The 12505-nt window shown below is 38.5% G+C and overlaps 3 protein-coding genes across 8 annotated transcripts; 1 reads left to right on the plus strand and 2 right to left on the minus strand.

Annotated features, from left to right (window-relative positions):
• The first annotated feature begins 205 nt into the window (after positions 1-205).
• LOC104700718 (putative alpha,alpha-trehalose-phosphate synthase [UDP-forming] 11) lies at positions 206-4030 on the plus strand. Its single transcript, XM_010416282.3, has 3 exons — positions 206-3027; positions 3116-3389; positions 3471-4030. Exons 1-3 carry the CDS (start codon positions 1046-1048, stop codon positions 3828-3830), a joined length of 2616 nt encoding a protein of 871 aa, XP_010414584.2. The 5' UTR covers positions 206-1045; the 3' UTR covers positions 3831-4030.
• A 134-nt stretch (positions 4031-4164) lies between these two features.
• On the minus strand, positions 4165-6683 carry LOC104700728 (preprotein translocase subunit SCY1, chloroplastic). The gene is made up of 6 exons (XM_010416293.3): positions 6357-6683; positions 5965-6122; positions 5195-5880; positions 4899-5112; positions 4639-4802; positions 4165-4517 (listed from the first exon to the last, which is right to left on the minus strand). The coding sequence occupies exons 1-6, from the start codon at positions 6563-6565 to the stop codon at positions 4287-4289; spliced, it is 1662 nt and encodes a 553-aa protein (XP_010414595.2). The 5' UTR covers positions 6566-6683; the 3' UTR covers positions 4165-4286.
• A 40-nt stretch (positions 6684-6723) lies between these two features.
• Positions 6724-11466, minus strand: LOC104700738 (eukaryotic translation initiation factor 2 subunit gamma). 6 transcript variants are annotated; one of them, XM_019229101.2, is made up of 12 exons: positions 10587-11466; positions 10257-10391; positions 9711-9820; positions 9518-9586; positions 9225-9324; positions 8950-9111; positions 8629-8763; positions 8346-8514; positions 8160-8262; positions 7846-8073; positions 7545-7763; positions 6724-7466 (listed from the first exon to the last, which is right to left on the minus strand). In XM_019229101.2, the coding sequence occupies exons 7-12, from the start codon at positions 8735-8737 to the stop codon at positions 6894-6896; spliced, it is 1401 nt and encodes a 466-aa protein (XP_019084646.1). In that variant the 5' UTR covers positions 8738-8763; positions 8950-9111; positions 9225-9324; positions 9518-9586; positions 9711-9820; positions 10257-10391; positions 10587-11466; the 3' UTR covers positions 6724-6893. The 6 variants fall into 6 exon arrangements, with proteins under 6 accessions (XP_019084646.1, XP_087317599.1, XP_087317597.1 ...); XM_087461473.1 differs by having other exon boundaries at positions 9707-9820; positions 10587-11423; XM_087461471.1 differs by having other exon boundaries at positions 9518-9623; positions 10587-11406.
• Between the last annotated feature and the right edge of the window lie 1039 nt (positions 11467-12505).

Here is a 12505-nt window from a genome sequence, read left to right on the forward strand (position 1 = left end):
TCGCACATGCGCTTCCGTGACTTTTCTTTTCTCTTCCCACCCTAACACGCCACGTTTCTTCTACATGTTTGCCACGTGGCTTTTCAGTATCCACCTACCATAATTTTTATTTTTTACTTTCTGTGGATAGATTGGGGTGATGACCATAATTTGTTACTCTTAATAGCAGTACTTAACAAAAAAAAGATTTGGTGTATATCCACGATTATTCTTTTTTTTTTTTTTGGTATCTTCCTTTCTACAATAAAATGGTGGTTTGCTATTAATTTTTGAGTAACCATTGGGATAATTTTTAGGATATGCTAAAAGAATACTTTTGGTAACACAATTTTAAAATGATAAGACAGCTTGTAAAAGAAAATCAATTTTTATAGATTCACTTAAACCTCTTCCTTTTTTAAAAAAAAATACTTACTACTTACAAGTAGCAGTTAATATAAAAATATCACTTTTTTTTCCAAATTCCTCAACATTATATATTTTTTTCCCTTAAGTTTTAAGGTTTTTTGATGGACTGAGCCAGCTTTTCTCCATTCTTCTCCACGTCAGCAATAAGATTTTTGGAGATAACATATATATGGAAATATAATAGCTGTAAAATATTTATTTCCCATTTAGGTTAAGAAAAAAAAAAAAAGAGAAGTAACAGCTAAGAGCAAACTAATCACAGTAATTAGGGTTAATTAGCTTTTAAAGATTTGTTTCCTTTTTTAAAAAAGACAAGTCGGTTCGAGTTAACCACACGCGCTCATCTAACGGTTCAGATTAACCAATCATATCCATCTCGAGAAAATCTTGACCGTCCAAATAAATTTTCATATTTATTATTTTTTTCCTCTTTGGTTTCGTTCTTATCCTCACCGAAAAAATTTCCGTTTTTTCTTCCTTCTTAAATTCCACAATATGGTGGACGCTCTCTTCTTCTTCTTTTTCTTCCTTCTTGTTTTGTAACTACGCGTTTTCTTATGAAATCTGAAAAACTAAACTCTTAAAACTTGATTTCTTGATTTACCCACTTTTAAAGTTTTGATTTTTTTTTCTCGTTATGTCGCCGGAATCTTGGAAAGACCAGCTTAGTCTGGTTTCATCTGATGACTATCGGATCATGGGTCGGCATCGGATCCCTAATGCGGTGACGAAGCTTTCCGGACTCGAAACCGACGACGGAGACGGAAACAATTATTCTAGCGGCGGCGCGTGGGTTACAAAGCCGAAACGGATCGTGGTTTCGAATCAGCTTCCGATTCGTGCTCACAGGGACATTTCGTCGAACAGGTGGTGCTTCGAATTCGACAATGACAGCCTCTACTTACAGCTCAAAGACGGGTTTCCCCCGGAGACGGAGGTCGTCTACGTCGGATCTTTAAACGCCGACGTTTTGCCATCCGAGCAAGAAGACGTCTCTCAGTTGTTGCTTGACAAGTTTCAGTGCGTTCCTACTTTCTTGCCTAGTGACTTGCTCAGCAAGTATTATCATGGTTTCTGTAAACATTATCTCTGGCCTATTTTTCACTATCTCCTCCCTATGACTCAAGCTCAAGGCTCTCTCTTTGATCGATCTAATTGGAGAGCGTACACCACCGTTAACAAGATCTTTGCTGATAAGATCTTCGAGGTGCTTAACCCTGATGATGATTACGTCTGGATTCATGATTACCATCTCATGATCTTGCCCACTTTTTTGAGGAACAGGTTTCACAGGATCAAGCTTGGTATTTTCCTCCACAGCCCCTTTCCTTCCTCTGAGATTTACCGTACTCTTCCTGTGAGAGACGAGATTCTCAAAGGGTTTCTCAATTGTGACTTGGTTGGGTTCCACACATTCGATTACGCTAGGCATTTCTTGTCTTGTTGTAGTAGGATGCTTGGTCTTGATTACGAATCTAAAAGAGGCTACATTGGTCTTGAGTATTTCGGGAGAACGGTGAGCATCAAGATTTTGCCGGTTGGGATCCATATGGGGCAGATTGAATCTATAAAGGCTTCTGAAGAAACTGCAGAGAAAGTGAAGGGACTGAGAGAAAGGTTCAAGGGGAACACTGTGATGTTGGGTGTGGATGATTTGGATATGTTCAAAGGTATTAGCTTGAAGTTCTGGGCGATGGGTCAGCTTCTTGAACAGAACGCTGAGCTTCGTGGGAAGGTGGTTCTTGTGCAGATTACTAACCCTGCTCGGAGTTCAGGTAAAGATGTTCAAGATGTTGAGAAACAGATCAATCTGATTGCTGATGAGATCAATTCTAAGTTTGGGAGACCTGGTGGTTATAAGCCTATTGTGTTTGTCAATGGACCTGTTAGTACTTTGGATAAAGTAGCTTACTATGCTATCTCAGAGTGTGTTGTGGTGAATGCTGTGAGAGATGGGATGAATTTGGTGCCTTACAAGTACACAGTGACTAGGCAAGGGAGCCCTGTTTTGGATGCTGCTCTAGGTTTTGGGGAGGATGATGTTAGGAAGAGTGTGATTATTGTTTCTGAGTTCATTGGATGTTCTCCATCTTTGAGTGGCGCAATCCGCGTAAATCCTTGGAACATCGATGCAGTCACTGATGCGATGAGCTCTGCCATGACGATGTCGGACAAGGAGAAAAATCTGCGCCACCAGAAGCACCACAAGTACATAAGCTCTCACAATGTGGCCTATTGGGCGAGGAGTTATGATCAAGATCTTCGAAGGGCGTGCAAGGATCATTTCAACAAGAGATTCTGGGGAGTTGGATTCGGTCTTTTTTTCAAAGTTGTTGCGTTAGATCCAAACTTCAGAAAACTCTGTGTTGAAACCATAGTCCCTGCATATAAGAAAACAAGCAGTAGGTTGATCCTATTGGACTATGATGGGACAATGATGGATCAGGATACTCTGGATAAAAAGCCTAGTGATGGTCTCATCTCGCTTCTCAATCGCTTGTGTGACGACCCCAACAATCTAGTTTTTATCGTTAGTGGTCGAGGTAAGGACCCTCTCAGCAAATGGTTTGATTCCTGCCCAAATCTCGGTATCTCAGCTGAACATGGTTATTTCACTAGGTACTGCTAAAACCCTTCCCTTTCTCGTTATCTTCCCTCTCATTAGTGTAAAGCTAATACTGTTCTCCTTTTGATTCTGTAATCACAGATGGAACTCTAATGCCTCATGGGAGACAAGTGAATTGCCTGCGGATTTAAGCTGGAAGAAGATAGCTAAGCCAGTGATGAATCACTATATGGAAGCGACTGATGGATCATTCATAGAAGAGAAAGAAAGTGCTATGGTGTGGCATCACCAAGAAGCTGACCATTCATTTGGTTCCTGGCAAGCTAAAGAGCTTCTTGATCATCTAGAGAGCGTGCTCACCAACGACCCTGTTGTTGTCAAGAGAGGCCAGCACATCGTAGAAGTTAAACCTCAGGTATATATACGAACTAATATAAAATTTACTTGCTTGAAATTGCCATTACTGTCGTCATTGTAATGTGAATTTGGTTCTCAGGGAGTAAGCAAAGGAAAGGTGGTGGAGCATTTGATAGCAACGATGAGGAACAGCAAAGGGAAGAGACCAGACTTTTTGTTGTGCATTGGTGATGACCGGTCTGATGAGGACATGTTTGATAGCATAGTAAAGCACCAAGATGTTTCCTCTATTGGTCTCGCAGAGGTCTTTGCGTGCACAGTTGGTCAGAAACCGAGCAAGGCCAAGTACTATCTCGATGATACCCCAAGTGTTATTACAATGCTTGAGTGGTTGGCCGCAGCTTCAGATGGGTCAAAGCATGAGCAACAGCAGAAACAGAACAAGTTCACTTTTCAACAGCCTATGGGACAATGTCGAAATGAGAGCATAGATCTTTGAAAGGGTTTGCTTTAGATTTTATGTTGTTGTGATATTAAAAGATTGTAGGATTTGAAGGTTCAGGTCACATGAAAGGGTTCTAGGGTTTGTTATATGCCTTTTGTACAGAGTATCTTGAACTGGTCAATTCGGTTACTTTGTCCCCTTGTGAGATGCTTATACATAGAAAAAGAAATAGATATAATATGAATTCATTTCAATTTTGTTTTCTTCAGATTGAGATTTGGGAAAGACAGTTTCGTGTTTCTTCTCATTAAAGTCCCTAACATTTGTCAGTTTCCAACAAAAATGTTGACTTAGGTTTAGGTTTCACTTTTCTTTGTTGTCAAAGAGAGGCCAGCAAAAGTGCATTATATATACTAATCAAAACATTTGTTACAAAGTTTTCAATCCATGACAAGAGAACACAGTAACTTGATTTGATGGTACAGATGTAAAACAGAACGTACCAGTTCTTCAAGGATCATACTTGTCAAGCTCGTAAAACTCAATGTTCTTGTATTTTTGGGAGATAATCTCTGCTTGAACTTTTCTTGCAGTATCTGTCGCACACCCGACAAGGATCAGAACAGAAGTACCTGCAAATCCTCTGAATGCTGTCAAGTGAGTGATCTGTTCGACTACAGCGGGACCGGCAGCTAGAACAGCCAGAAAAGCAGAACCAAGAACCGATATCCGACCAAGGACCTGATATTGCAATCAGAGCAAGGGAAATATAGACAAAAGATTAATAACAAACCTGATATGAGTAGTTTGAAGAAGTTGAGGAAGGAGATAGAGAGAGAGAGAGAGAGAGAGAGGATCTTACTGTTTTGATGAAGAGAGCAGTGCTTTTACCAGGTCGGACTAGAGGGATTGATGCACCTTGGCGTTTTAATTGTTCACTCACATCGTCCGGGTCAAGTTGCAAGAACGTGTAGTAGTAGTTGAAGAAAGCTATGAGAAGTATATTGGTTGAAAGATAGAAAGAACCTGCAATAGTTTGTGAGTGAAGTCTTTAGATCTCTATATAAAAAGTTTCAAAGGACTAACTCTTCTTCCTCGGTGTGTGTATTAGGCAAAACTTACCTCCAGGGTTTAAAGCAAAAGCAGCATTCTTCAGAGCAGATATCCCGGTAAATCGTGCCAGTGTAGCGGGAAGAGCAAGAGATGATGTGGAGAATATGATAGGCATCACTCCAGCACTATTGACCTTGAATGGAAGATAAGCTGATTTCTTAAGCCCGCCGGCTTTGCTGGTGTATCTTGACGCATAATTGAGCGGAATCTTCCTCTCTGCTTCCTGAAAAAACTTTGCTTGTTAGACTATCTAAGCATACCAAACTTCATAGATCCACTAAAAGGAACAAAATTTGGTATAGTACCTGAACATACACAATCCCAAGTACCAAGAGGAGAAATGAAACAACGATGGTGCCAAGACCAGTATAGTTCCCTTCCTGTAAGGCCTCTGCTGCTGTTCTACCAAATGATGCAGGCAAGTAAGAGATGATACTTGTGAAAATCAAAAGGGAAGTGCCGTTTCCAAGTTTCAGATCAGAGATTCTCTCTCCAATATATGTAGTGAGAACAGAGCCAAGCGTCAATAACGTGACAGAAGAAACAACCCATTCCGTGCTGAAGTCATTAACGTAAGGACGAAGATAAAACACTTGTCCTATTGCTTGTACTATTGCAAAACCGACTGAAGCGTATCTAGTATACTGAAGAATCTTTTTTCTACCAGCTTCACCTTCTTTTTTCTGAAGATCTTGCAACTTTGGATAGACTTGAGAAAGAAGCTGAAACACAATCTGCGCGTTGATGAAAGGGACGATACCGAGAGAACATATACCAAGTCTACCAATGCCTCCTCCAGAAAATGTATCCAAAGTGCTCAAAATGCTATTCTGATCCAAGTTTCCAACAAAAGCTTCTCTATTAACCCCACCGAGTGGTATGTATATGCCAAGCCGAGAGAGAGCTAAGAACCCAAGAAGCTTCAAAAACTTCCCTGGTAATGGACCCTTGAAGAAATCTCCAAAATCAATGGAACTGTCCTCAATAGCAGCTGATGATTCAAAGAGTGTAATCATATCATCAAATATCATACTACAACCACACAATAAGCAAATGCATATAACGTAAAACAGACCTGCCACACCCCGGCCAGAAGACGGCTTATCTCGTTTGCTACCGGATGAGCTTTCAAATGATGGAGACAAAAGACTCGAAAAGCTTTCCCAAATGCTACTCAAACCAGAAGTTTCCTCTGGATTGATGCCCAAAGGATCGAAAACCGAAGCCTCAGAGCTGAAAACATCAAATCCAATCATCAAACAATGCAACAGTAAAGTGACAAAACATCAGCATTTGTTGATAAATTTCCTATCAAATCTATGCAATTTAACTTCTTATCCACAATTCTAGAGAAATTCACATGAAAAGTTTCGAACTTTAAGTCGCATTATCTAAAACGTAACAAGTATGAACGATTTTAAATAGAACCCATCTGATGTGAAGATTGAAATCTGAAAGAAGAAGTACCTTCTAGAGTTGATAACAAGACCAAGATTCCATGATTTGGCTTTACAAGTGTGCCTGGTCTTTGGCGAAACAGAGAAGCTAGGTCTGTAAAGAGAAGAGCTTCGGAGGAGTCTCGAAGATGATTTGCAGTTGAGACGACGAGAAAGAGAAGCCAAGTTTGAAGAAGAAGAAGAAGAAGCGTAAGAGGAAACTTCGCTTACCGTTATCATCCTTATCCTTCTTCTCCTTCTCCACCAGAACGATTTCTTCCTTTTCTTTTCTTTTCTTTTCCATTATTATTTTTTTTTTTCGCAGTTTATGTTTTCTTCTGTTTTTCCTTAGGGGGGAATCGTAATGTATAAGGCCCAGGCCTTGTAGGCCTAATTCATTTTTGCAAAATGTTCTCAATTATTATTAGCTCTAAAATCCAAAGACTATGAAAATTGTATTTATAACAAAAATATCTAACAACATAAAATGATGCAACTGATCAGTCTAAAGATAGTTCCGAAGATAATGAGACAACAAGCAAGTTTGGTTTGTGCATTGCAATTATAATCATGGAAAAGACGGAGTAGGAGGGATGGGAATGGTGGTTCCAGCCTCAATCTGACCACGACCGATCAAACGCCAATGCCTATCAACACGACGACTTATAGCCACTTTCTCTCCTATGTTGGTGCATACAGGGAGCGTCAGTTTCACTTTCATCATCTTAACTTTCTTTACTCTGATAACCACAGCTCCAGTAGACATCGATCCAATGTTCAACATCAGTACCTCTCCCTTGCTTAGCTTTGACACTCTCATTTGATTCTCTGTTTCCTTAGTCTTCACTCCAATGAGACGTGCCAGAAGCTCGAATCTCACCTCAAGCTCGGCATAGACATCAGGTAGAGTACCGATCTCACCAAGGACTTGACCAACCAACCTATCACCACGCGTAAGCGTAGGGTCCATGCTCGTTCCTATTCCAATTAGACCTCCAGGGACAGCAAACTGAAGCTCGTTCTGTTCCGCGTACAATGAAGTTATACGAGTGTAAATGGGACTGCATCTAGTGTTTCCATGCTCATCTTTGCCAGTGATTCCAGGTCTAATCTCTATTACATGCCCCACTTTCAAAACGCCCTGCAAACAAAAGCAATGAGACATATATTACATTGTCTCAACCAAACAACCTTGAGTCATTTATCAAACTGTGCATACCTGGAGGATACTTCCACCAGCGACTCCACCTTTCATATCATCGTTCTCAGAGCCAGGTTTGTTGACATCAAACGAACGAATCACAATCATTCTAGGAGGTGACACAAAATCCCTCTTAGGGATTGGAATCTTCTTGATAATGTACTCGCACAAAACATCGATGTTGTATTTCAGTTGTGCTGAGACTGGAACTACAGGTGCACCTTCCGCATTTGTGTTCTGTAACATGGTTTTAAAAATTAACCAACTGATGAAGTGAAACTAGATTCTTATTAGGAAATGGGCGAAAAATCAATCAAACCGTTATAAATCTCTTAATGTCATCGTTTTGTTTCCCAGCCTCGATTTCTTGGATGAGATCAATCTTGTTCTGAATGATTATGATATCTTTAAGGTTCATCATACCAACAGATTCAAGATGTTCAGCAGTTTGTGGTTGCGGACAGGTCTCGTTAGCAGCAATGATGAGTAGAGCACCATCCATGATCGCTGCTCCATTCAACATTGTCGCCATCAGAATATCGTGTCCCTAATCAACACACTAGATAGCTCATTCACATATTCATATGGTTATATAAGGTTTGAAAACAGAGAATTCTTAAAACTCATTATTACCGGGCAATCAACAAATGAGACATGCCTCAGTAGTTTCATCTCGCACTTCTCGTGATCAGGGACATCACAAGTTGGGGTGTCTTCTTTCCCACTTCCAAAAGACCTATAGTTAAACATGTTATCAAGTTGCTACGTAACATTATTATTATTCAGAAGAAGATTGAAACAAGAAGAGCAAGAACTCACCTGTAGCACACTGGTCTAGGGCACTTGTCACATTTGTAAATCTTGGCATTTGCATAACCAAGTTTAATGGTAATGTTACGCTCCAATTCACTCTTAAATTTGACAGTGTGCACACCGGAAATAGCTTTCACAATTGTCGATTTCCCGTGAGCGACATGGCCAATGGTTCCTGAGATTTATTGCACAATAATATATATCTTTAGCTTTCAATGCACATCTCAGTTTCTTTAACATCAAAACTCAATAAAACTTAAAACAAAACATAAAAACTTTGGTGTCTTACCAATGTTAATGGTGGCTTGGCGAGAAATGACCTCAGGAGAGAGAGGATGTAGCTGAGTGACATCAAGTTTACCTAGATCTTGTTCAGCTAAGCCCTTGTTCTTGGACATCGCGACAGATTTTATCCAACTAAACACTGTCGGAATCAAAAGCAAAATTCACAAGCTTAGCACTAGTTGATTAGATCCAACACAATAACACAAGACGACGTTGTTCCAAATTAGGGTTTCTACACAACTAGTTTCGATTCTCAATCATCAAGAAACGAATTAAAGTGATCAATCTCTTTCACTTGAGTTATCTTAAAACGATTAACACAAACCTGAAGGTGGTAAAGATAGCTTGAACTAGTTTTCTTGGAGAGCCTTCAGAGGAGGAGCTTGCCGTTGAAGTTTGTTTTTTTTGGTTTGATAAGGTGGCACAAGAGGTAGGGTTTTTAATCGTAACGCTTATCTGTTTTTCTTTCTTGTCTTTTTTGCTGACCCTTTTTTCAATATGTCAATAAAAAAGAAATTTATGATTAGATTTCTAGGAAAATATATTTCCCAAAATTGTCTTTTTTTTTTTTTTTTTTCCTACTTTGATTGTTTTATTTACCTTTTTTTAATAGGAAAATTTGTGTAAGAACCTTTGCAAATATAATTCACAAAACAGCACAATTTTGAAGCATCTGTGAGGTTGAGGTATACGAGCAAGTCTAACGGTGGAAGCAAAAAAAGTAATCATCAAAGCTGATTTCAATACAATTGATAATGATCGCTTATAGTAAAAAGGTCAAGGGATGAAAAGTTGCAGCATGCTACCATCTCTAATTGATGATTTAAGCCCAATTGTTTTGATGAGAAATCGTAAAAGCTTTAAAACCCTCAAGGAAACTAAGGAAAGTGTACCTGATGCAGGGGTATAGTACTATCATAGGCTACGTCAATGCGGCTCTGCAAACTTTGCAAGTATTCCTCCTGCAAGTTCCAAAATAGGGTGGAAGTAATTGGATACCTGGATATATAGTTGTAGCCAGATAATGATGACAAACACTGTTATGTTATTGTACTGAACTGGAACAGAGGAAAAATGAGTACCTACCTGAGCAGGTGTTAGAGATCAAACGTGGAATTTGCGTCACTATCTCTTCTCTGAGCACAGACACAGGATAGACCCCCTGCCTAACCAAGCTGTTGATGGCACAGCCTCAGCTGTAAGTAAGCAAATTAGAGTGGCATCAAAATGGAGCTTCAAATGATTTTCAAGAAATTGATTGAATGTATATAGTAAGTATAAACCCGCTACTCTAAATCTCTAACACATAAAACTCCCACTAGGCATCAGAAGTCTACAATACCACCACACACATATACTAAGGTTTATTAAACTGGAATCTTAGTTAAAGATGAAAGTTAAAGCATCTAAAATAAGTGAATTAGTACCAAAACCCTATAAAAAAAAAAGCTGAATAAATCAATAACATAGAATCCAGAAACCAAGCAATGCGCTAAAAAAAAAACTCATTTAGTATGAAACACAGAAAAAAAAAAAAAAAAAAATGCAACCGCAAGAGGAAGATAGATAAGAGAGACTGAGGAGATGCAGAAACGTTTATCAATATGAATCACTTAAGAGAGATGAAATTACTTAGAGATGATGGATTGTAAACGGTTCGTCGTTCGAGACCCAGAGAAATCGTCCTGACAGCTACGAACGAGCCTTCTCTATCATCCATCTCTCACAATTTCGCTCCTCCGATTTCTCACCTTAGAAGCTTCCCATCTGTTGTACGAGCAATCGAATAGCTTCAATCAGCAATCGAATATGAAAATCTAAGCAAAATCAAACCCATCGGAACCTGATTTGATTCGCCTATTTCTCCTAACATCAATTTCTCTATTCGTTCAATCCTAATTTCTTCACATCAATTAACCCTAATGCATGAATCTCTACAATTGAAATCAGATAAATTCTTACCAAGAGATACAGAGAGATTCTTGAACCAAACAATCGGAGATTTGGCCAACTTGAATCTCCGATTTGGTGAACTTCTGAATTGATGAACCAAACTCGCCGTAGTGCCACCGTCGGTGGAGATTATGATAGAGACGGTGATAGACGAGTTTCCCACCGTTTCTCCTCTAAATTCGACGGTCTCCGGCCTTTCGCCGTTCGTTTGTCACGGTTGAGAGAGGGAAAGAGAAAAAGAGAGAGAGAGCGTAACAGGAACCGAAATAAAAGAATTTGTTTGTTTTTTTTTCCCAAGCCAATAAGATGATGACACACTATCGATCCTAAGAGTATCTAAAACACCTAAATTTAGCAACGATTTTTAACAAAACTTTAGCTGATTGTGCTCAGATAAGACCCCTGCCTAATCAGTTTTAACAAAACTAGCTTGGCTCAACTCTCGATATAGGCTTCTTACACGAGATCGGTTGGTTCGATGGGGCTTTACGGTTCCATCTACCTGTCTTCTTTGTAACTGTGTGGATGAATTTCGGCAACACTTGTTTTTTGATTGCTCCTATGCAAAAGAGGTTTGGCATCATTTCACTGGTAAAGTCCATCTTTCTCCTCCTTCTACCTTTGAAGTTGGAGTCAGATGGTTGAAGAATCCATGTAGGGATACAAACATTACTTAGGATTCTTCGACTTCTTTACCAAGCCTCAGTGTACTCTACCTGGAAGGAGCGCAAGAACATCATTCGAGCTCATCTTGGTCACCTAACGCTCAAACAAAGGATTTCCAATCTGGCTGATTCTCTCTTGGTTACTTGGTTTCGTTTCTTCCTCTAATCTTTCTTTTATGGTATTCTGTTTAAGTATGTAGGTGTTACTCTATTGGAGGCATTGATTGTAATCTCTCCCCTTTAAAGTTAATGAAAAGGACATGTGGTAAAAAAAAAAAAACCTGATTCACTTGTTTGTTACTTCGTTTTATGTTGCATAATAATTTTTTTTTCTAGTGTCGACCACATGACGAAATATTCAAAAGAATGTAGTATATTATTGTTATTATTAGTGCCACAACTTTCTCAATTGGAATAATTTTAGAATATTCAGATATTCTGAAAGTTTGTTTTTTGTCAAATGTTAAGACAGCTTGAAAGTTGAATTAGTGTAGATTTTCCTTATTCCCTACCTTTTTTGTACTATTACTTACCACTAGTTACAAACGTACAATTATTAATTATAAAATACTTACTGTGTAGAAGTAGAAACACATTTGTAACAAAATGAAAATTTCGAAATGATTCGGAAAATTACCAAATATGTTTTTTTGTTAATAAAAGAGAACTCACACTCAATGTCTTCTAGTTCATAAAATATCTTAGACCCCACTTTTTTTAGCAGCCACCAGATTTTGTTCTTCCTCTACCACATAAAAATGTTTACATCGACCAAAAGTTTTGATATATCTTGGTCACAAAACAGTACATTGGTGAAATCATTTGTTTTTTTTTCTTTTTTCCTAAAACATCATGCAATGGAGAAAACAGTAAATGATGTTTTTTTGGTTTCTTTTATTCTAACAATTTTATACTATATCAACCAATACTGCAAGAAAAAGAAAAAACAAAAAAAGCAATGAGGAAATTTAGGTGAGAATTAAGACAAAAGTACATAGAAATAGAAGTGTAGCTTTCAGTGACCCCTTCCTAATTCCTGAGTGGGCAATACCAAACGTGGGGCTCCATTCTGTGGAAGATCCACTAAACTTCAAAACTATTCACTTGTGTAAAGACCACTCTTTCTAACCATAATAATAATAATAATTTTGTTTTTATTTGTTGGAATAATATTTCCACATATACAAAAAAGAAACCAGTAATGCAGTGAAATAATAGGAAACAAGTCATCTAATTATATACAGACTTATTTAATTAATTGTA

Source organism: Camelina sativa, chromosome 1, assembly GCF_030686135.1.
Source record: "Camelina sativa cultivar CO46 ecotype springtype chromosome 1, ASM3068613v1".
In the NCBI taxonomy this organism is placed as follows: Eukaryota; Viridiplantae; Streptophyta; class Magnoliopsida; order Brassicales; family Brassicaceae; genus Camelina; species Camelina sativa.

Excerpts from the sequence above, each read along its gene's own strand:
- LOC104700718 (XM_010416282.3), top strand. The coding sequence starts at position 1,046 with ATGTCGCCGGAATCTTGGAAAGACCAGCTTAGTCTGGTTTCATCTGAT. Across the intron at positions 3,028-3,115 it reads GAACATGGTTATTTCACTAG|ATGGAACTCTAATGCCTCAT; the intron begins GTACTGCTAAAA and ends CTGTAATCACAG. Across the intron at positions 3,390-3,470 it reads TCGTAGAAGTTAAACCTCAG|GGAGTAAGCAAAGGAAAGGT; the intron begins GTATATATACGA and ends TTTGGTTCTCAG.
- LOC104700728 (XM_010416293.3), bottom strand. The coding sequence starts at position 6,565 with ATGATAACGGTAAGCGAAGTTTCCTCTTACGCTTCTTCTTCTTCTTCT. Across the intron at positions 5,881-5,964 it reads TTCTGGCCGGGGTGTGGCAG|CTGCTATTGAGGACAGTTCC; the intron begins GTCTGTTTTACG and ends TTGAATCATCAG. Across the intron at positions 4,518-4,638 it reads CTGCTCTCTTCATCAAAACA|GTCCTTGGTCGGATATCGGT; the intron begins GTAAGATCCTCT and ends TTGCAATATCAG.
- LOC104700738 (XM_010416302.3), bottom strand. The coding sequence starts at position 8,737 with ATGTCCAAGAACAAGGGCTTAGCTGAACAAGATCTAGGTAAACTTGAT. Across the intron at positions 8,074-8,159 it reads TCTCATTTGTTGATTGCCCG|GGACACGATATTCTGATGGC; the intron begins GTAATAATGAGT and ends TGTGTTGATTAG. Across the intron at positions 7,467-7,544 it reads CTGGTGGAAGTATCCTCCAG|GGCGTTTTGAAAGTGGGGCA; the intron begins GTATGCACAGTT and ends TTTTGTTTGCAG.